The sequence below is a fragment of the Halictus rubicundus genome, chromosome 5 (genome assembly GCF_050948215.1).
Source record: "Halictus rubicundus isolate RS-2024b chromosome 5, iyHalRubi1_principal, whole genome shotgun sequence".
Classification (NCBI taxonomy): domain Eukaryota; kingdom Metazoa; phylum Arthropoda; class Insecta; order Hymenoptera; family Halictidae; genus Halictus; species Halictus rubicundus.
The window spans coordinates 17,939,902-17,964,009 of record NC_135153.1 but is presented as its reverse complement, the minus strand read 5'-3'; the positions used below and the strand labels follow the sequence as shown (position 1 = coordinate 17,964,009).

The window sequence follows — 24,108 nt, the reverse complement described above, 5'->3', positions numbered from 1 at the left end:
CCCAGAGTCCCCAGGTCAGGGGAGGGAGCACAAATTGAGGGGAATACAGTTACCCCCTCTTTGCCGGTACCGGATTCGTCACGTGACATTGTGACGCATGTGGGTATTGCGCCGTGGAAGGGGAAAATAGAGTGGGGAGAAAAGTCTTGATCTGGCGACTCATGGCGATAAATAATGATTTCCAATGATAGATATGGCTGATTACGGGCAACTTTTTGTAACAATCTTATAAAATTTAATATACGATTTTCTATCCTTATGTTATTGCATTTTATTGGCAAACAAATATAAGCACGCCCGATTTAACGAAAAGAGAAATTAGGGCAACGCTTCGCTATGGAGGGTGTAACGACTTTGTTCTTAATTCAGCATAAGCTGTCGACGGACAATTCCTGAATGTTTTATCTGGTAAATTTATTACGAGCCAAGGACGTTGCAAGATGCAGGACTGTCGCAAAACTAATTGCACGTAATGCCGGTGTTTCTGCCAGCATAATTGCTACAACATCGGGCCAGACGAAGAAAATGGAGGCCTCGTTAGGGGGTTGAGCGGCTAAGCGGGCACTGCATAATTTCGCAACTACGAAAAGTTCGGTCCGGCTTTCAATTATTCACAGTGTCATCCGAGTCCCACCAAATTCGGGTCAGCCGCTAATCCGACATTATCAAGATTGCTTCGGGATATAAGGATGTTCCGTGAATTAGCTATGGTTGGCCGGTTGCAAAGCCCGCTACACCGATCGAATCGAATTTGTATTCGGTTAATCTCCGAATGGATCCATTGAATATCCTGGAGCCTATTCTGTGAGTATGAAACCTATTTTTCCCCTTTAATTAACTTGATGAATTTATTTCTATAACAGGATTGAATTTATTTAGATGTTTCACAATTTTTCTAACAATATATGCTCGAACCAATTTATTCATTAATTTCTAATGGAATCATTTTTATAATTTTAACAATCGCAAAGTGAAGAATGCGAAACTAAATATTTTACTGAAATTGAATGTTAAAAGATTTCAAGAATTAAAGGGATTTTTGATCGTTCCGTTGCGCAACATTTCAGGGTAAATAAATTAAGAACGATGCTTATGGAATTGGATATTGATCAGGTTTCGTTTTCGCGACGGTGCAAATACAGAGTAATCACATTTCCCTTCATCATTTAATTTAGTAAAAATCTTTCCTGGCAGCGCTCGCTGGAACCGAATCTAAATGAAAATTAATTCAAATGTAATCAAGCCTGGGCGCCTTAATCCATCATCGTATCACGATGATACCTTAGATTTAATAATTTTGCAGTGAAACGTTAGCGGCTTCGGGCTTCGTTATCATAACAAAATTGTGGCAAAAGGGGGTGGCTGAATAGAAAAACTACTTTGTAACTGTCCAATGGATAGCTTGTTAAAATTAATTGCAGAAGGTTGTTCATTCAGATGGTATAACTGTGCTAACATGAAATAATTGTTACGGATGATAGTCGAAGACATTAGAAAAATTTAAGGATGTTCTTACTTTATCTTCGATTTATTTAAATCATTATAAGAGATTTATAAACATTTTTATGCAACTTGTGTTTCTAAAGTGACACTGAAAACGTTTATTTCTCATTAACGTTCGCATTCTAGTGACGTTATATAAGCAATTGCGTAGTTAATCGCTTCAAGTTTCGTCATTATAACGGAACTATAGCAATCACTGAGTAAAAAAAACTGCTCTATAACTAGTCGATGAATAATTCCTCGAAATAATTACAGACCGCGATTAATATGTATAGCACGTTTATGTTCACGTGGAATGAGTGTTCTAGGAAATAGCTTCAACTTTCGCCAGGATATCGAGGTCATAGCAAACTCAGAATTCAATGATAATTAACGAATATAGCTATTATTATATATGCAAATATGTAATAAAAATGTAAGTATTCGACGAAATAATGTTAGAAATAATTGCAGAACGTGTATAATTCAGCGAAGGCATAAAATAATAATCAAAGAATACAACTTTAAGAAAATATTATGCGCATGTTTACACTATCCTGGGCCCCTCGCGGGGAATGCCCCCCAGTGGAGGGGATAGACTGACTAAGATCGTGTAGCTCCGTTCGCTTTAGATCAGTGATGCGAAACGCTTCCCCCACCAGCGTCTCTTTCGTGCAGCGCGCACCTTCGCTGCGCAGCAGTGCCTCCGTCTCTCCCCTCGTACGCCCGTCATAGCACCGCTGCGCAGCGAAGATGCGCGCTGCACGGAGGAGACGTTGGTGGGGGAAGCGAGCATCTCAGGGGCCCCTACCGTGCCCACCACTGCATCAGATCAAAACTACCATAAGTATGTGATAATCTCGTGACGACGTACGATCAATTTTCCAGTTTGTAGCTATGAAATTCGCCATTACAACAGCATTGAATCAAAGTCGTTAAACACGGCTCTATTAATAACAGTTAATAACGATTCGACGAGCGACTTGTCGGGAATAATTACGGAACGTTGTTAATAGGTGCAACACAACCGCGGCGACGTGAAACAATAATTACAGGAGGTTGCTCTAGCCCGACGTGAGATAATAATTATAGGAGGTAGTTATAGTTACGCAAGATAATGTTACAAAGCAACATTCATCAGAAGTGCGGCGACTGGGGAGCACAACCGGTGGGTGAATAGTCAGGCGGCGCGGAATTATCGCAACGCCAGGTCCTAATTTACGCGGGCAAATTGCACCTAGTCAGTCCATAAGTTACCGTTGGTATTAACGATACCGACGGCGGATCTGTTTACTTGGCCGTTTAATTGCACGTGCGCGCGCGCGCGCGCGAGAGCCACAATGTGATACACGCGCGTAACACGGCTCGTTTGTGAACAACGATAAACGTCGCGGTTTCGAGCCAAAACTCTAATTTGTTGGGCCGCCTAAGACAATCTCTCATGCTTTTGGACTTGATCCTCGACGTCGAAACATCGATAGAGCCGTTCGAAGTCTGTTCGATGAAGAAACTATGTTTCGGACAGGTTGACACGTCTCTGGGAACGTTGACATGTTCAGAACTCTGAAATTCTAATCTCGTGAGTCATCGACCTCATTCCATTTTACGGATGACAGCAGGAATTTGGGGAAAATGCTATTGCACATTGTTCATTAACGTTATTATTGGACCGCGGCTTTTATGCATTCGTCACAGAAGCGAGTAGGTGCAATTTATGACAGTGTATTGACAGAACAGTAGATTTAACAGTACATTTTGTTTTTTTTTTTTTATTTAGTACTGAAATTTATATTTTTATTTCATACTTACAGAACTTGTGTTAAATATATCTATATTTTATTTGATATTACGTTACACTGTGTATACTCGCAATATCTTTTAGTATTTAAAGCTAATTAAAAATATTTTTCTGTTGCGCACATGAAGTTGCATATCGTGGCTATGTTCAGAGTAAGGTGGAATGTTAACCCTTTGCACTCGGCGCTATTTTCATTCCAAAACTAAATTTTTCTTCCGTCTTAGAATATTATCATTTTATTCATACGAAACTGATCCGATTTTCACATATAATATTTAAATGTTTAGTAATCTATTGAATACAAATTTTGTAAGTAACAAATATTTTGTAATGTTTCTTGTAATTTCGTTGAAATAATGCCACAACAATTTCTAGTGGTGCTTCAGAGTCACCACTCGAGTGCTAAGGGTTAACAAGAAACGAACGGCTAGTTGCAGTTCACTTATTTTGCAGTGAACGTAACCCGTAACCACGCGTGTAAGCCGAAGCTAACATTTGTGGGGGTTACCCTAAATTACCAGGACGAATAAGAAATGATGGACGCTGCGCGACCATAATCACGACATTGAACACGTTCATGACTGGATCTGGAAGCAATACGACCGCGGAATGCCAAGTTCCCTGGCTGCAGAATTTTGGCAACGATTCCATCTGGCCGTTCTCCATCAGGCCGATCGCTTACGAGATGCATAGCTCACTGTCACCGGAGGCATATTTTTACTGTCGGCCCGTGGGAGTACGTCCGATTTATCATTCCACAAAGACGCATCACCAGTTTAAATATGGCGGCCCGGCGCACACGTGTAGAGAAAGCGAGAATCGCGGGCTGCACTGTAACGACGCGCCATTTTTGCACGGCCGCGACCGCAAAACTGGATCAGAGGATTCGTACTCGTTAGAACTTTAAGTTTACGTATAATTTTCAATTATTCATCCCCTAATCAATTTAACCTTGATTTAATCACTATATCCTAATAAATTGAACTTGGAATAAAATGACCTTCTATACACATTTCAATATTTTATTTTGATTATTTTCGTGAATTTTAAATATTTCTCTTTGGGACACAATTTTAATATCGATCGATTCTTTTACTGTATCGATTGAAGCTCACTGAAAAAAATTGTTTACGATGTTATTGTGTAATCTGAGTGCACTTAATGCACATTTATTAACAGCGGTCGATGTGTAGTGCATAATTCACCGATTTGGCGTGACGCAAGTTTCAAAGAAACTCTCGGTCTATGGATCTCGGTGTCCTGTTTATTCAAGAATGAGTACGTCATTGAACTTGCTCGCTATACAACGACTGAACGGACGCGTTGACAGGTGGAGGCAGCGGCAACTCCCTCCAGAGAGCTGTCACCTATTTTAGATTGAAGATTTGCCAGTGTTTATTGAGACGATGTTTCGTAATACGACACCGTACGACAAAACTTGCTTATTTGCGTGCATCGATTTAGCAAATTTTCTTAATAGAGTGCTCTCCGCGATATTTTCGGGTACCTACTTAATCTTCCCGCACTGAACTTGGTCACTCTGCCAAGCAATTGTCTTAAATCTGCCAAGATACCACTTACAAGTTTCATTGCTACGCTGTCGCGAATAAGAAACGGCAATTAATTCTACAATTTAATGAATGAGCTAACACAATTACTTTACTGTCAGAGGGACCTTCAACTCAAAATTGTTAGGTCTTACGTTACTGAACACCGTTCCAATAAATTTCATTACAATTTCATCGAAATCCACATTAATGACTTGCATTAAGAAATTTTCCAATCCCTGTTTTGTTAATTAACCCTAACATACTATTTAGAAATAATTCGAATGGGAATACTTTCTAGGATAATACTTCACCGATTTTTATATTTCATTTATAATGTCACAGTTTTAATACCAAGCGAGCATTAAGAGCAGCTGATTTATGCTTTTTCATTAAAATGACACGATTTAATTTGTTCAGTCTTTGTGCTATTTTTATTGCAGTATTTTCTTGAATAAAGAAATATATTTTATATTATATCATTTCCAGTGGTAGCATATTTAAATTGCGTTCGAGAAATTTCTATTTAAAATAAACGGACGAATTTTCACCTCGGGAAACGGGGGAGCGTTAACTAAAAATACACGTTTGAATAAATATTCAATTAAGTGGAATCGGTCCGTGTAAAATGGCGAATTCTGCGTGCGATAAGCTTGAAGGAAGATCACGCTCATAAACCGGGTATATTGTGTGTAACGCGCATCGTTGCACTCAATCGACGTTCCTTGCCAATAACAAACGCCGCGTTCATTACACGAACGGTACTAAATTTCTCCGGTGCCGTGTTATTTTAGGCGAAATGCATTTAGACGTAAATGCATCCCGCCGAGACAAAATTCTCGCTCCCATAAGCGTGATACCCGCGCCAGCTTAAAAGCGACACTTAGGCTGATGACGTGTACGCCTAAATGCTCCCAGCTGGAAAATTTCATTTTCGGCCGCGCATCGATTCGATTCGATCGAGAGATCATAGTGACGCTGCAGTGGACGCTCCATTACGTGTAGACATTGCGGGACCATTTTGCTCGAGAAAAATTTGTGATTTTTAAACATCAATTGACCATTAACAATACTGTACTCCATTGTGACTCGAAGCTAATCATTATATAAATACGTACTATTTTTACTAAATCTTTATTAAATTAAATTTAATTAAATTAAACTTTTATTAAATTTTTATCAAATCAACAGAATAAAATAAAGTGACAAAATTTCTTTCGTTAATAGTAGAATTTACCAAGCTACGACTGTCATTAGAAGTCTTTATAATCATTCATTTTGAAATATAAAAATACAATTGTAAATGGAAATAAAGTGACAAAGTTTCTTTCGTTAATAGTAGAATTTACCAAGCTACAACTGTAATTAGAAGTCTTTATAATCATTCATTTTGAAATATAAAAATATAATTGTAAATGGAAATAAAGTGACAAAGTTTCTTTCGTTAATAATAGAATTTACCGAGCTACGACTGTAACTAGAAGTCTTTATAATCATTCATTTTGAAATATAAAAATATAATTGTAAATGGAAATAAAGTGACCAAGAGTTTTGCAGGTCGTATCTTTTGTTATAATTTTTCTTGTACTGTTTTTTTTTCTCCTGTGCAAATAGGGTCGACACGATGAATGAACAGATCCGTGTTAAATGTCGCAGAAGTTTTCGCCCGACAATAGAGTGTTTCACGGTTGACGCGAAGATGGAGGGGTCCGAGATGAAAAATGGAATCAAGTAGGCTCAAGTTAAGAAGCCATCCACCATCCAAGTAACAAATAGTTGCTATTATCATCTCGGAACACCTGCGCCACGACACCCGGGGATCTCCCGGCGAAAAATCATTATTTTTTCCCAGACACTGATCGCCCCGCGTCGTTCGGGTGGATGGTCAGCAATCTTTGAATTATGACCCCAATTTTCGAAGCGTTCTCTCGTTTCCGCGCTACAGCTTGAAAAATCCCCTATTTTCGTTGCCCCTCTGATTCGATTATTATCGGATTAGTTTATCTATATACTTCGAGCTATTTGTAAACTTAATGGCGCCAAAACTCGTAAAATTCTACTCGAATTAAACGACGTGGGTAAAACGTAACCTCATCTGCAGCGCAAGCATGCGAACCCTTCGAATTCGAAACCTGAGGAAATGGAACTAATACTTAATTCAACTATTAAGACTTGGATACTGATACTGTAATCTAGGAGTTAAAGTAATTTAGAAACACGCTCCGTGTTTCACCAGTCCAGAAAATTGGAAACAAAAATATTATTTCGTTATATTATTTAGAATTTATATTCACAAAATTACAATCTGCAGTTGATCAATCGCTTATTCGTTTCTAGTTTTAAGGATTTCGGACACACAGAAACGAAATAAATATCCATTTCTCTAGAATTTCATTAAATCGGCTAAACTTCACTTTCTGGGACCAACAATTTTGAACTTTTCTTTAACATAATCCTGTAGATCATGACGAGAAAATGGTAAAATCGAAGTTTTAATCCGAGGAATTCACTTGTTCAAAAGTTATGTCTAAAGACGAGCGATTTTAAGCGTTTTTTCCAGATAAGCGCCGGTCAGCACAAGCACGCGGTCCCAAAAGGTGAAGTTTAACCATACAATCTGCAGTGAATTAATAATTGTTTGGTGCATTATGAGTTGAAATAATCGAAACGAAATAAAAATCTTATTGTATCTAATTTCTTCGTAATTTCGTTCGTGAAGTCTGCAGCTTGTTAATCATTCATTTCAAGAAAAGATGTTTATGGAAATCGTGGAAAATGTTGGCGAAGCATTTCGAGCTTATGAAAAGTTATACCATTCGTTCAACGTTGCAGATGTTTCAGTTCCGCACGCAGTGAAAGAGTCTAATTATCGGCTCGCACACACCCTTGTCCTTTATTTCCATTTAATTCGTGTACCGTCGGGCTCGGTATTTCGCCATGAATATCGTGCGAAACCGAGGGACGTTTTTATGTGTCGGTCGGACAAATTACCGCACAATTTCGCAATGGGGTGCATTAAGGCGACCGACGGTCTAGCGATGGGCTCAAAACGCTTCGAATATTCCGCAGTTTAATAATGTAACTCGGCCAGCGTGGTATAATGAAAACGCGAAACTTTAATGTGATAGAACGGGTTCGGTCCTTCCTTCCAAATCTAATTACTAACTGCATAGAATATTTATGCGAACACCGAACACGTACGTGTCTGACCCGCGCCGATATTTCGCTACAGTTTTCTTTCGATATAAGACGATGTCTCGGGACCGGCTTTAGTCGCATCTCAATACAATAAATAATAATATCCAGGGTAGCAGTGGAGTTCAGACCCCTACAATTTTTATTTTTTTTTTTTATGGACAGCAAAAATCTGTAATTTGTGTCTACATTATTTTAAAAAAGTATTGTAAACAGCATCCAATTATCGATTACAGAAATACAGTCTTAGTTGTTGATGTATCTATTAGTTGGAACAACAAGTTTTCCATGAATTTCATTAGCAAATAAATTCTCCGTTTAATTGGAACGTTTTCGTTTGATTGCGCGTAAAACGAAGAGAACAATGAAGGTTAAGAGAATCGTGCGGTAGACGTCAAGAGAAAGTTCTTCAGGGTTCCCGAGCCATCATCACGGTTGTCCAATTTTGCATTGTGCCATAAATCATGAGAGCGTTGACGCAATAAGACTGATTCGCTTGAAAATCTGCCAGAACGGGTCCGATGCGGCCATCGCTACAGCGGCAGCCTTGACAACCATCGAAAATGGCAGAAAAATTACATACGGCATCAATCTCGATCATCCCGGCGCGCGTGCAATTTTTACCGGCGATAATTGGCCGTACTTACACGCGTTATTACGATACGAATTGCGAATGGGAGCGAAAGTTGCCCGGCAAAACCGCAGGGGTTTTTGCGTGCATCCTCGCGGCTCCTCGCGCCCTCATTCCCTCTCCATTTCAATTCGGCCATCAAAGTCTTTCGGCTGTTATTTATGCATTCGGTGGGTCATCGTTTTCATACGCAGCCCGGATTCCGGATTAACGAGACGCCCGTGCCTTTTTGCGAAAACGCCGGCAGCCACAGTTCGCAAATAAATCTTCATCTGAGAGACGTTTTAATGCCGTTTTAATACCCTCCTAACATTGACGCTCTTCGTTACACGGTTCAGTTACAAAAATCGTATACCTCCCGTTTAGGTATGCTCACTCGGTCAAATGTCACATCATTTTATATTTCTATACAGGGATTGTATTCCTCAAACATTTCACGCACTCTCAGCGAAGAAAATCGTTTTCCGTTCTAAATACTATAAACTGGGGTTAAACTTCACCATGGCAACCCAGAAATGTTTAACTTTTTACTACACAATCCTGTACATCTTGACGAGGAAATGGCAAAAACCGGAGTTTCGAGGCGAGGAATTCACTGGTTCAAAAGTTATGCGTGAATTCCTCGCCGTAAAACTCCGATTTTCGGCGTTTCAAAATAAAAATGGACACTGTTCAGAGAGAGCTTTAACATAATTATACGAAATTTTGTGTCGAGATCCGCGGAAGTCGTAAAACGATTTCGAGGATGAGGAACGCGAACATGCGAATTTGTTTATGCAGCACCCTTGCTTGAAAATATCAACTCGATGAGTGTCTCGTGAAATAAGTTTACGAGCGACCGTTCTAAAAATACCAGGAACCTCCAGAAAGCTGTCGGACGTGTGCAAACGGCTGCAACAATGCCGGAGCCAAAGATACTTGGCGACATGAATTTCGCGAAAGCGCGGGAACCAACGGTGTTTTCTTAACAATCGTTGTCAGTCGCAAACAGGCCGTAAACACTGGCCCCGTTGTTCCTGATTTTCAGTAAACAAAACGCGAACGCACGATGCGCCGGGGGACGAGAGTATCAGGTTTCAACAGCGGCGGGAAGAATGACCGAAAAACTGTTTGAAAACACGAACACACAGGGCTGAACTTTTACGACAAGCCTTTCCAAAAATGTTTCTCGCGTTAACATTTCGTTGCGTACCGTGCTCGAAGTGTTATAGTAATTATTTATGTCCTGCTGGTGGTAGAGGAAAATTATTCGCGAAAATTGCAAACGTGGAAACGAGCAAAGAACGAACGAAATTAAAATGGCTCCAGTCAACATTGTTTCCTGAAAATAAATGTTTAAAGAGGCTTTTTTGCAGTTTCAAGACACAGTTAAATTACAATTGCTTGTTCCTCGAGCTTTTTTCTTTGCCAAGTAAAACTCTAATGGTGTAACTAATATTACTGTAAAGTTCCGCACCTCTCGTTCAAAGCTCGACAAAACGAGCAACAAAATCCGGACATCAATTTTTAATAAAGAGGGGGCTACAGTCTTCAAATCTATGGAAGGTTCGTTTACGAGAAAAATTTTTGTAACTGTTTTGCAGACGTTTGTATATGCATTATTTTTTTTTTTTTTTTTAGAAAAAAAGGGCTCTCTCCAGGTATGTTATAAGAAAATCTTGTGATAAAATGAACGTCGGATTATGAAATTACAGGCTTCCGAAATGTGTCGAAATTATGTTCGTATAATCATTTTGAAATTATCACGAAATTATCACAGTTTGAATATAGGCAATTTTTCGAGAATCGAGTATTTAACACGTTAACTGCCACGTCAGTCACATACGACTGACAGTGATTTTTGACTGGGTTTAGAAATTCATTTCAGATAAACCGAATTTTATTGGAGTCTTTCGTATTCAAAAGGGTTCAGACAGCATCCCCTATAATACATTTTAAATTTCTAGTTGAGGTTTCACTAATTAAATTACTCTGATTTTGTAAGAATTTCTGGGGTTCATAGAACTATCGAGCAATAAATACAACTGATGAATATTGCTTTGTAATAATGACAAGACTAAATCTATTCCAGCCTAATACCATTTTTATTCTAACATGTGCTTCAATGAAAAGGTTCATTCAAAAAATTCGGATGAAAATATTTCTATAATTTCAGTAATTGCGAAAGAAAAAATTAGGAACCAGTCATTTTGACTGGTTCGGTAGTTCTGGTGTTAACGTGTTAATGTTCGAATGCTTCTTGACTCGATTGTATTTACATACAGCCTATTAATCCTCAGCACTCGAATGGCGACTGTAAGGCGCCACTAAAAATTCCTATATGATTATTAAAAATATTTTTACATTATTAAATTTGTCAGTGATCGAATGCTTCTTGGCTCGATTGTATTTACATACAGCCTATTAATCCTCAGCACTCGAATGGCGACTGTAAGGCGCCACTAAAAATTCGTATATAATTATTCAAAATATTTTTTACATTATTAAATTTGTCAGTGTTCGAATGCTTCTTGGCTCGATTGTATTTACATACAGTCTATTAATCCTCAGCACTCGAATGGCGACTGTAAGGCGCCACTAAAAATTCGTATATAATTATTCAAAATATTTTTTACATTATTAAATTTGTCAGTGTTCGAATGCTTCTTGGCTCGATTGTATTTACATACAGTCTATTAATCCTCAGCACTCGAATGGCGACTGTAAGGCGCCACTAAAAATTCCTATATGATTATTCAAAATATTTTTTACATTATTAAATTTGTCAGTGTTCGAATGCTTCTTGGCTCGATTGTATTTACATACAGTCTATTAATCCTCAGCACTCGAGTGGCGAGTGTAAGGCGCCACTAAAAATTCCTATATGATTATTCAAAACATTTTCTACATTACCAAATTTGTTGGTATTTAATGAATAACTAAACATTCCAGTACTGTACGAGTAAATTGCAGCATTTTCGTATGTACAGCCATGAGAAAATATACGTAGAAGGGAAATATTTAAGGTCGGGAGAACTGTTTCGTTTTGGAGTTAAAATGGCTTCGAGCGGGAAGGGTTGAAACAGTCTTTTATAAAGAGGCTTAGCGCATAAGCGGCGGAAACAATTCGATGACCCGCAGTGTTTCGACCCTTGAAAACTAAAATCGCTGTTTGACATTTTTCGCTCTGCTCAGCCGTGACAGAGGCCGGTGCGGCGTTTCGACGCAGGTATAGCCGGTGTTGGCTGTACACGGGTCTTGAGAATGGTCGATTAGAAAGATGCCTAGGCCAGCATTATGCAAGTTTCAGGCCGAGATCGATCGATCGTCGGCGACGCGACTCGACTCGACTCGACGTTTGGCTAATCGCACGCGTGCCATCTGCGTTTTGCCACTCACCGTTCTCCACGTTCAACTCGGCGGCTGTTCTGTAGGACATAGGCCTGCCGAAGTCGCTGGCGTCGCTCGGGTGCAGCAATAATTGATGGGACGCCCTGGAATGATGCCTGGAGGTGGACGCGCGGTGCAAGTGAACACTATTTAGGACGGTATTGCTCGAGGCGCGGCTCAGCGCCTCCTTCTGCCGGACAGCCTCCTTGTAGATCTTGCAGTACATCACGATCATCACGAGACCCGGGATCCAGAAGGAGACCGACGAACTCACCACCGCGTACACACGGTTCACCCGGAACTCGCACACCTGGTTCAGCGAGAATCAACGGTGAATCTTCCCAGGTAACCTGCATGTCGTACCTCCCTTTTTGTTTCACCGGCGTATTGGTCCGGATCGAACCGGCCCCGCCCCCCTTCGATAAATTTTCCGGCCGGTAATAGACTACGGATTTTATGCTTGCATGAGAAAGTAGGCGGAAACGGAGGAAATGTCAGAAGTGATTATTAGTGCGTTATTTGCAATCTGTTGAAATGGTTGAAAATCGATTTCTGCGTAACTGCCTTTCGTTAAGATTAACGCAGACAATTTTTATTCCGCGTGGAGATCCGCAGTCTAGTCTACCTGACCACTTTTGTCTTACTGGCGTGTTGATACTGATCGATCCAGCATTCCTTTTGATACGTTTTTCAATTGGTAAACAGTACACGTAGATTTTACGCATTTATGGGAAATTAGTGAAACCAGTGTCCCCAGGCCACCTAACTCAATTACTTCGAATTGGAGTGACCAATAAGAAAGAAAATACGATCTGCGATATATGTAAAGTACCAATTAACATAAACCACCTAATAATAGAATGCAAAAAATATGAGAATGAAAGGAAAAATGCTAAGTTGCCTAGATCCTTACCCATTCTGTTAAGTTCTAAGGAGTATATCGCCGGTCTTGCCAAGTATATCAAGGATACAAATATGTAGAATATATTGTAAGAAAATGTACCGTGTTGCTAATGACCTTTGATGTTGAAGCAACATTAAACAATTAAATTATATATATATGTATATAATAATTATACGAAAATATGATCTCTACCTGTTTGTAGCAATTTAACAATTTTGTGCCTACCAAAGCAGCCGTTACAATAAAATTTGTCACAAATGGCATGAAATATCGCTTAATCGTTTACAAAGAAAATAAATTTCGAATTTTCAGGCCTGCATCGCAGTTTCCAGGCCCGTTAAAGATCCCGCAGTTCTCCAGAAAGAAAATGAATTTCTTGCGAGTTCAATTGTCGGAGGCGCGTTCCTGAAAACACAGGAAACCGGTCGTTAGGACCGCGCATTAAGCCGAGACCGAGTTGTACGAAACAGTAAAAGAAAGACGACAGCCATTAACAGCAGCGCGGAAATTAAAAGCTGGCGAAATGAAGAGCAAACGGATCGCGAATGGACCGGGCACGCACGATTACGAACAAATGAAAAATAAACGGGCGAATTTTGCTGGCGACGGAGTCTGCCAGTGGAAGATTGAAACGCCAGCTGTAAAAAAAGCCGTCGAGGCGCCATTGCCCGAAAGAGTTTCGGGCTAACGACGACGCTGTTCAAGAAACTCGCGGGGAAATTCCTCGGGGCCGAAAAAGCAATAAATTTATAGCAACACGCGGGCTTCCTTCGGCCGCAGCTTCCATTCCGGCAGCAATTTTCCCGCGTGGCCTTGTAACAATGTGCACGTAAGTGGGCAAACGTGCGCGTTTACGCGCTCGCGCAATATCTGAACAAAGTTATAAGTGCTTGAATACCGGACGGGGAGCTATAAAACAATGGAATATGACTCCGCATATAATAACCGGCCGCGTTGTTTGGAAACTATGTTCGCTGCGTTTGAACAAGACGCATTGGCGCCGTCCGGGATGCAGAAAGATGTTCTATTTATCGCGAGAAACATTATTCGGCAATTCGAGACACGACTATTTACCTCTTACCGCAGATCTCTGCCATGGTACTCACATTTGGTGGAGATTTAATGGAAAATGTTAATTTAATGGAGCAACGGAACCGCTAGTATAAAAATGTAACCGATCCGAAATTTAATAGAAAAGTTTTCTAACAGGAATTTAATAGCAATTTAAAAGAAAATATTAATTTGATGCCGATTTAATGGAGAATGTTAATTTAATGTAGCAACAGAACCGCTAGTATAAAAATGTAACCGATAAGGAATTTAATAGAAAAGTTTACCAACAGGGATTTAATAGCAATTTAAAAGAAAATATTAATTTGATGCCGATTTAATGGAAAATGTTAATTTAATGGACCAACAGAACCGCTAGTATAAAAATGTAACCGATTAGGAATGTAATAGAAAAGTTTTCTAACAGGGATTTAAAAGCAATATAAAAGAAAATATTAATTTGATGCCGATTTAATGAGAAATGTTGATTTAATGGAGCAACAGAACCGCTAGTATAAAAACGTAACCGATGAGGAATTTAATAGAAAAGGTTACTAACAGGGATTTAATAGCAATTTAAAAGAAAATATTAATTTGATGCCGATTTAATGAGAAATGTTGATTTAATGGAGCAACAGAACCGCTAGTATAAAAACGTAACCGATGAGGAATTTAATAGAAAAGTTTACTAACAGGCATTTAATAGCAATTTAAAAGAAAATATTAATTTGATGCCGATTTAATGAGAAATGTTGATTTAATGGAGCACTAGAATCGCTAGTATAAAAATGTAACCGATGAGGAATGTAATAGAAAAGTTTACTAACAGGGATTTAATAGGAATTTAAAAGAAAATATTAATTTAATGCAACAACAGAATACCGAGTCCCTTGACGTACAAAGATGTCCTGGTCACGTGTTTACCGTAACATTGAATTAAAATATTCTACTGTATTAAATAGACATAATAAAAAAAAAGCAGAGAAAATTAACACAGGAAACATTTCCTAAGAACGTGGATAAGAAACTTTACAGAACCTCGACAGGAAAATTAAAATTTCCAGAAACGCAATAACAATTTAACAGAAAAATTGATTTAATAAAAAACTGACTGAATAATACACTAATAGAACCATCAAATATAGTTTCCAATTTGTCAAAAACAGTTTAGCAAATTGTTTCATCGAGTCCCTATGTTAAATTAAATATAGTTTTCAATCGATTAAAAGTAGCTTAACAAATTGTTCCGTCGAGTGTCTACGCTAAATTGCGAAACGGACAATTTCGCTGAACGTTTCTGCTTCGTTGCCTCTTGTGCAGAACAGAAATAAAAATTCGTCCCGCAGTAATTAAAAATATTTACGAATTACAAAGGCAAAGAGGGCAGAGCTTAAAAAAAAAAAACAATTCGTATTCAGTGAAAACACATTCGGCCTCGTGGATCTCCTGAATTCTTTTCACTGTTCTAAACAAACGAGATTGCCGCTGCGCGAAAAAAAAAATGAGGTTTTAATCGTTTCCGTGAGAATTCACAAGAACAGGAACAATGAAATGATTACGTAGAACCAATACTCAGTCGGCGTCGTAAATTATAGGCTGGAGGTGCATGTATGTACGTAGACATTTTCTGGAATTGATGCTTCGACGATGATCGTTTCTGACGGACTTTTTCTACAAGCTTGCGAATTGTTTCCTCAAGAAAGATATTTAATACTCGATTTAGAAGAAAGAATAAAATATTCACGAAAACTTGTATATATAGAGGAAAATGTGCGGAAATGAGATTTTCGAGAGCACAATTAAAATAATGTTTGAACAAATGAATGCTTGCATACTCGCGGACTAATGAGAAAGCGTACCCGAGAAGACAGAGACGAGGGAATGTAAGAAATATCTTGTGGAGCTATTAGGGGAAAATGAGGGGCAAATAAGGATGGAAGAGGGTTTAGGTACAACCAGAGAAAAGAGGAAGTGGTAATAGGATTAAAGGAGAGCATGACTGCAGAATTAGATGGGACACATAATAATGAGGGTATTTATCACAATATCACGCCGCAAATTTTGTGTAGCAATTAGTGCACAAGGTTCTTAAAAATTCAAAATATGGTTAAATACAAATTTATTTTCTGTACAAACCAACTCGGTAAAGATAGTTGCCAGGGGAAGATAAAAAGCATTATTGTACTGATAAATATAATGAATAGAATGAGCAATAGCTTTTACGACCAGAACCGACTTAACTTGTTCTTTAATTAAATACAGCAAAGAGGATTACATGGAGCCAGGACTTCCTAACAACACAAAATAAAAAAGAATGCTTAAAGAAATGTCATTCAATATCTAAAGTAGAAAAGATTGATATACAAATTGATTGATGTAAAAAAGAAAATTTGAAGTCCTCTTACTTCTTCTTCGTAGTCGACCCAGAAAAATCTTTTGCACGTCAAATAACCCACCTGCTCCGTTCAATTTAAAAGGCCACGAATATCATGATTTCGGAGGAAACATTTAACTTTATTTAGTGGACGTACACAACCATGGTTAGGGAGATTCAACAATGCTAAAAGCGTGGAGAATATACGTGTCGTTATTGTCGAATAGGTTGAGGAGGTGAAAATAGAAGGGAAAGGGTCGGTACCGAGCAGCCAGACGGTCTTTAGAAAGGGAATGGGGTGGCATTGCGTTGCGAGAAAGGGGTTGTGAAGAAGAAACTAACGAGGGAACTTTCGGTTTGCCCGAAAATTCCGAGTTTCTTGAAAGTTGGCGGTTTGTAGGGGACCTCGATAAAAGCATCGAGCAACTTTTCTTGCCATGGACTATTTGTTCCCTCAGACTGGAAACATATCTTAAAGGTTAATAGTGTTTTCCTGCTCACCTTGACAATTGCAGCGGAATCAAGCAAATTGTTCGAACGCAGATTCTGCAACTGTTGTGCTCTGCGAATTACATCATGAAATTGCTACAAGCTTTCTACGTGGATGCACAAATCATTCTCTCTGACGTTTAGCTTTAGTCATTTCTGCTGATGATAATGTCAACACTAGTCGTTCAAATTCTATATCTTTTTTAGGTGGATTAATTGACAAGTTTTTGTTTTATATATAGAACTGTACCAGAAGGTTCTTGAAATGTTTTTTAGTTAAACAAGATGACTTAATGGTCAGATTGGATTCTGATTAGTTAAATTTCACCTCAGGAAACCAGATATTTTTAACTTTGTCTAATGTGATCCTGTAGGTTTTGGCGAGAAGATGCCGGAAATCAACGTTTCAATATCAGGAATTCACTGGTTCAAAAGTTATGCTTGTTTACAGCTGAGCAATTTCAAAAGTTTTTGACAGGTAAGGGTACCGCCATGTACCCAGCGGCGCACGTCGTCCAACGAGCGGAATCGCTAAGTGGCAGCAAAGCACGCGGTAATGTTGATAACGTATCTTTACGCACGCATAACTTTTGATCTACTGATCTTCTAGGATCAAATTTTGGATTTTCGGCAGTTTCTAGCCAAAATCTATTGGATCACATAAACAAAATTTAAAAATTTCTGGTTTCCTGAAGTGAAGTTTAGCTTAACTTCTGAACTACTGATCTTTTAGGATTAAAACGTGGATTTTCGGCATTTGCTCGCCAAAATCTACTGGATTGCATCAAAATTTCTGTGAAAAACAATCAAATCTGCACAAGAGGGTGCAACGGAAAATTTCGGAAACAGTGCAATCTGCATCGAAAAGCGACGCGTGTAGTGGACGCGGATTTATTAAAGCTATTAATTCCGCGTTTCCGTCTATAGTACACTCGAATCGGAGTCGGACGGTAAATCATATTTATGTAAATCCCGAAGGCCGTCCGTCTTGGCCATCGTGTTTCCTCTGGGCTCCGCCGCCCCCGTCCTCTGTTTTCCGATCCGCATCGCCGTCGATTGAAATTCCGTCTTGCCCGATTGAACCGTAAATACCCCGGTAAAGCACGCTAGTAATTGTCCCGGTAGCGAGAAAATTTAACGCAGCTTATCACGAAAGATTAACTGCGGAACGAGCACGAATTACGAATTCGCGCGAAACGTGACGCAGCGAATGCAACGATCCGACCGGATGGAAAGCGAATCGAATTCATTTTCTGTTCGCTCCTCGCCCGGATAAACGAGTTTACGACGCTGAATTGAAAATTGCCGGCGATGCTTGACGAAAGATACGGAACCAGCGAAATAAGCAAAAATTAACAACTGTCCCCCTGGAAATTCCATCGAATTTATTTTTCCTATTTTCGACAACGGCACTGATCGAAGTGAAAATTAGACATTTGAATAAAAACATAAGATGGGACCGTATAGATCAGTCTTGCACCTCGAAATGATGTATAATAAACGCACAGACTGCGACGGTATTTCTTAGTCAAAATGCTTCGTGAAATTTACGTTCTAAAATCAGACGATCTATATGCAACAACCTAATAAACAGGAATTTAGATTGTGAGACTGCGAAAGGATTTCGATTTACTTCGAGAGCGAAATAGACCGGATAAATTGAGATCAGAGGAGGTGATTAAAAATGCTCTGGACGTAGAACATTGCGCCAAGCATGCGAACGGTAGAAGGTAGAAAAACTTCATTAGGCAAAATGAAGTGCTGTGCAAGACACAGGAACTTCTAAGTTTCTTCCGTGGTTGAAATATTTAATATTTCACAAGCTCATTTTTCTCATAAACGTATTTTTCCGTCGTACAATGTGCAAAGAAAAGCCAAATTCATCAGCCCGATCAACATCGCCAGTAAAACATTTCGCTTTGGGCTTTAGCTTTGAAAAGCCCACAAAATTTCTTCAATTTTTACTAGTATTTTCCCCGAACAATACTTTCCGAAGAAGCGAGGTCTACCTCAGGGTGTTCGACGAGGAACCGCAGGTGTTCATCCGTGGCGTACCACCCCAGAAAAATGGGTATGAAACTGATGAGCGCAGGTAGCAACCAAGCGCTGCCCAGCATGCCAGTGACGGTGATCCTCTTCATGATGACAGGGTACTCCAACGGCCTGACGATAGCGTAGTACCTGTCGACGCTGATGCAGCACAGATGGAGTATAGACGCCGTAGAAAAGTAGACATCCAGAGAGCACCAAAGATCACACATAACCCTGCCGAAGAGCCATCGTCCCGTCAACTCGACGGACGCGTTGAAAGTCATCGCGCAAACAGCCACGAGGAAGTCAGCAGCAGCTAAGCTGACTACGTAGCGATTGGTGGGCACCCGTAGCTTCCTGTGCCTCCTAACGCTGGCGATCACAAGGGCGTTGCCTATCAGCGCGGTGACGATGATGCTGATCATCACCACGCCTTTAGCCACCGTCCAGACGACGCTCTGCTGGTGGTAGGTGTCCTCGGTGACGCTGACCACCTGCAACGTCTCGCGGACGGTCGTGTTCACTGTTTCCGAGAGCCCCTCGATCCCTGACGTCGAGCTGATACTACTCAGAGTTAGGTCCACGTCCTCGTCCGATGGCTCACTGACTTCCATTCCAAATGACACGGCCTCGGTGCATGTTAGGCGCCGCAATACTGTTCAGGATAGAGTCTCTCGCTCCCGGAACACCGTCTTGAAGTTCCGCAAACCACCGTAGAAGACCGAGCGACGTCGGGCCCGGGCGACGAGGGGCATGTTGAACTTCCGACAACCGTTGTTAACTGGTCCGGGAGCCTGTCCTATCACCAGGGATTATGAAGACGCGTCGGCAGGGTGTTGTAGATATTGCTACCCCGTTACGGCAGTCTGACAAGTTGCGAGTTTCGCCTGGCTTCGGTGTGTCTACGCCCACGCAAACGGATTTCGGTTAACGGTACGCTAAAGGCGAATTGCGGGAGACATACAAGCTATCCTCTACAAGGTATCCCATTTCGAGTTTAGCGCGCAAATGTTTGCCAAACTGTAGCTCGTTGCGAAGAACATGTAAAAAGAAACTTGCCCTGTTTCGAGGGGAACGTACTATGGTGGTCACAAATTTTCCCTAGTTGGACGTACTGCTGAGATTTCAAGGTGACCTCTGTTTTTTTTTTTTATTATACGGAACCGTATGGTTGTATTTAGGTAAGCGCGTAGCCTGGTTGAGTTCATTGACCTGTCACGCGTTCGTCTTCCAAGGTCATTCAAGGTCATTCAGTGCCCTTGAAAATTTAGCCGAAGCAAGTACATCTCGAGAAATGTTGTGACCATCATAAATTTGTAACTGAACCCTAAAAGTCTCCCTTAACACTTCGAGTGCCACGTGTATCACATAAGACCGACACAATGTTTTCACCAAACTTGAAAATCAATTTTGACTACACTCTGTTCAGTAAACCAAATTTTGGGATCTGCGTTAGACTGCGAATGTCTGTGCAAAATAAAAAGTTCTTCAATAATTTTGACAGATTGAAAGTAATAGCTATTTAAAATTTCACTCAGTTTTATTGTTATTAACCGGTAATCACTAATACATTAATATTAACATTACTGTCAATGTTAATATTGGGTATTAATGTTAATATTGAATTAATAACACATCAATGATACATATATTATTGACCATTATATTACACGGTAAATAATTACTAGCATAAATGTGAATGGGGTCGCATCAGCCCCAATAGTTCTCTTGAAGGTTAAATATATGTTGATTTTATGTGACGTTTATGGTCACCGGCGTGGCACTCGACATGTTGATAATCTCGATAAAATCTCGTAAAATTTTCAATCCCCTGAAACAAAGCCAAATATAAATGTTACGTTGAAAGAGCAAAGATGATCGTGAAACTTCCCGAATAGACAGCGAGAACATGAAGCTTGTCAGCTTAACTTTGCCATCCTGCTACTATCATTTGATTAAATTCGAGGAGTCAAGACCACCCGAGAAGTTCTTGCACGTTTGATCGACGCGTTCTCCGAATTTTCGGATAGAACAGATGTTGCTCGGAACAAGTTTCGCGAGTTGCTCGGTTTATTAGACGGCTCGCCCCGGGATTCTACGTTCGGCGTTGTTAAAATTAATTACTCGCGACCAGTGGGAGCATTGTTTCCTGTAGCCCGGCCAACTTGCGATTCGCGAATGGCCGCTCGAACTTTAAATGGCCCGCCATTTAAAGCGCTGCCAAGCGTTCGTTAAGAAGGCAATTCCGCGCGGAGCAATGAACACCGAAGAAAGGCCGAGAATCGTTGTCGTACTTCTGCAGAATTTTCGCATAAACATCGCAGTATACAGCAGTACTGCGGTCAGAAAGAAAGAAATTTCTTGGCGAAGGTATGAGATAAAAAAAGATGTGCACAATTTCAACCCTACACCTCCACCGGGGGGGTAGTTCTGGGGTAAATTGAAAAAATCAGTTTTTGGCCTACTTTCCCTATTTAGTCACGTGAGAAAATTCTGAAAAAAATCTAGCAGACGTGCAATATCCAAGTACATGTACTGTAATTAATTCAGATTTTTCAGTAGAATATCCTGGTTGTGAAAAATCAAAAACCTCAAAGAAATGGTACCGGTGTACAGGTATAATTATTGTTTATGAATTCAATAGTTAATTCTTTTGCAACCTCAACAGCGGCTTGTTCGTCAACAAACGGATCTGCCGCCACTGCCGCCCCACCAACTCTACGGCTGTACGTAGTGGTGGGGAGGTTGCGGTATCTGGAATCAGAAAAAGTGACACAACTGTTTCGTACCGACTAGGTAAATGACGAAGATAAATGAATAAAATTTTCATAATCAATCGAGGAGTGACTGTGCGAAACATTTCCACAATGATAATTAAAAAATCGAGTCTTTTCCGTGGATTTTATGCATTTGTGGCAAGAGTGAGTGGAAGAATTTCAGAACGCTGAAATGAACGTGTCGCAGTCGTCAATTTCTATTTAACTCCCGTTTCTTACACGACGTTTTTATTGTGCGTAATAGCGATTCTATTTTCATGTAAAATGCAAAATAAATATTGTCCCAGTCAATTGTGAGAAATTGAAGTTAAATTTTCTCTTCAAATTCTTCTAACGTTTAGTCTTCCATTCGACCTATTCAGTTTTGTCATTAATGGATAAAATCCGCGGTTTGCTCACGTGTCCGACATTGTCGATTTGCACTGTTTACAGAGTTTCGTAAGATCGACTCGTGTTCTACTGACACAGCATTGCCCGGTAAGTGCGCGAGTATTAACAAATGGGAGTGTCTATAGACTCCATTAACAAATCGCGAACAAATTACCCGCGGTGCAGAACCTAATTACAATTCCAAGCGCGGATGTAAATTTATGCCGGTGTCTTGCTTCTGGGACCGTAATGTACAGTTTAAACGAAGTGCCTTTTACACCGTGAGTCACCGTCGAGACGAGAAGCGGCGGTAAATCACTTCTTCGACGTGCGCCGCTCGTGTTTCCGCTTGCAAACCGATGGACGTCTCGAAAGACCCAGGTTTTCCGAGTTTCCCCGCGCGTAGGTAATTCCGGGTCAGATGAGTGTTTGCGCATTACGTCCGTGTGGCCCGACTGTTTGCGTTTTACTTCGACCGCCACTCCGCACCGCACCGGACAGAAAACCGTTTTTCGAACAAGCCAAATTTGCGTACAACTTGTCCGCGGCTGTTTGCCTTCAACCTCGCAAAATATTATCAAAAAGAAACCGGCCTCCTGTCAGTTTGCGACGACATCAGACAAAATGGTATAGCCGGATAAAATGGTCAAATGTGCCCCCAAACCAAATTGATCTTTCTTCATACCATTCGATTAGGTCCCCAAAGACAACACTCTGTGACAAGTTTCAAGTCGGTATCCCCACCACAAGAGCAGCTATACGGCGAGAACTGTTTAATGGATTATGCCCTATTTCTTCCATTCTACTGAACATAAAGTTGCGAAAAAATTCATGAACATTCTACCGGATGGCATACACGACTGTGAATTTTTTCCGAATTTTTGACTGCAGGACCGATTTTTAAAAAATTCTGAAACCTGAAAATCTCCGGCTATGACGACGCTAGTCACTTCTCATAAAATTCAAGTAAACATAAATTGTATTTGACGACATATAAAATGCAGGAAATAGTGCACCCTTGGAATATTACCGTCTTCACATTATTCGCGTAACTAATGTATTCAAACACGTTGCTCCGATTCAAGCGCATTTCACGGTTCGTTTAAATTTTAGTTTCAGGACAAGCTCGTACGAAAACCAGTCCGACAAGCTCTTAGCCTAAGCGGCGTTGCATCTACTGGTTACCGCGAACGGAAGACAGCGTCCCAGCCGAGAGATTTCCCACGGCCGGAAGTATAACTCCCGGGTAAGCACGGCATAATCCCGGTCCCAAGTGTCAAACGCAAAATCAGAGCTGGAAGAGCTGTCAGACCGCGACCACAGTCAACGGAAGGCAACTTGTTTCCGAAACAGTGATAACACAGGACGAGAGCTGCAGGAAAGCCCGAACAGGTTGTCCAATATGGCGGGCAGGTATCCTGGGGGGAGACATTGTGAACGAGCATTCCCAAGCATCGATTCCGTCCGCGCGTCCGATAAGAGGACTATCGTAACGGCTTTGCGATAAAGCCGAGCTCGTTCCGGCCCCTGAACTTTAATTTCTGTTGCTGGATGGACTCTAATCTCGCGTAATGTCACTGTGCAGACGGCCGGACGTTTCGCAGAGTGGACTCGGCAATTAAGAGAGTCGGCGCTCTAATGTCGCAGGTCCGAAAAGTCCAATTCCACTCGAGAAAGTAACGAACTGCCGCCATTTTGAAAATTTTTAATCTCCACCCATTTTCTTATTGTTGATTTTTTTGTTCCCTTAGAAAAAGATACAGCGCGTTGGGATCTTCATAAAAATTCAGTTGAAATTTATTAAAATACTTCTAGCTGTGTTCACATCAGAAAATGTTAACCTTAAAAATGTTAAATGTTTTCGTAGAAAGAGATACAGCGCGCTGGGATCTTCATAAAAATTCGGTTGAAATTGACTAAAATACTTCTAGCTGTGTTCACATCAGAAAATGTTAACCTTCAAAATGTTAAATGTTTCCTTAGAAAAAGATACAGCGCACTGGAATCTTCATAAAAATTCAGTTAAAATTACCTAAAATACTTCTAGTTGTGTTCACATCACAAAATCCAAATGTGCAAAAAAAGTTAAAGA

General features: G+C 40.2%; 1 protein-coding gene across 2 annotated transcripts in view; it reads right to left on the bottom strand.

Annotated features, from left to right (window-relative positions):
• LOC143354487 (octopamine receptor beta-1R) overlaps window positions 1-24,108 on the bottom strand; it is a 159,642-nt gene that overhangs the window by 25,377 nt on the left and 110,157 nt on the right. Inside the window, exons 1-2 of one of the 2 annotated variants that reach the window (XM_076788633.1) lie at window positions 18,849-19,764; window positions 12,032-12,332 (exon numbers count right to left, since the gene is read on the bottom strand). The exons of the other annotated variant lie outside the window; for it this stretch is intronic. Of the exons in view, the coding sequence (XP_076644748.1) occupies window positions 12,032-12,332; window positions 18,849-19,484 (937 nt within the window). The 5' untranslated portion in view covers window positions 19,485-19,764. Of the gene's footprint in view, window positions 1-12,031; window positions 12,333-18,848; window positions 19,765-24,108 lie in introns of those variants that run through there. 2 annotated transcript variants of the gene reach the window in all.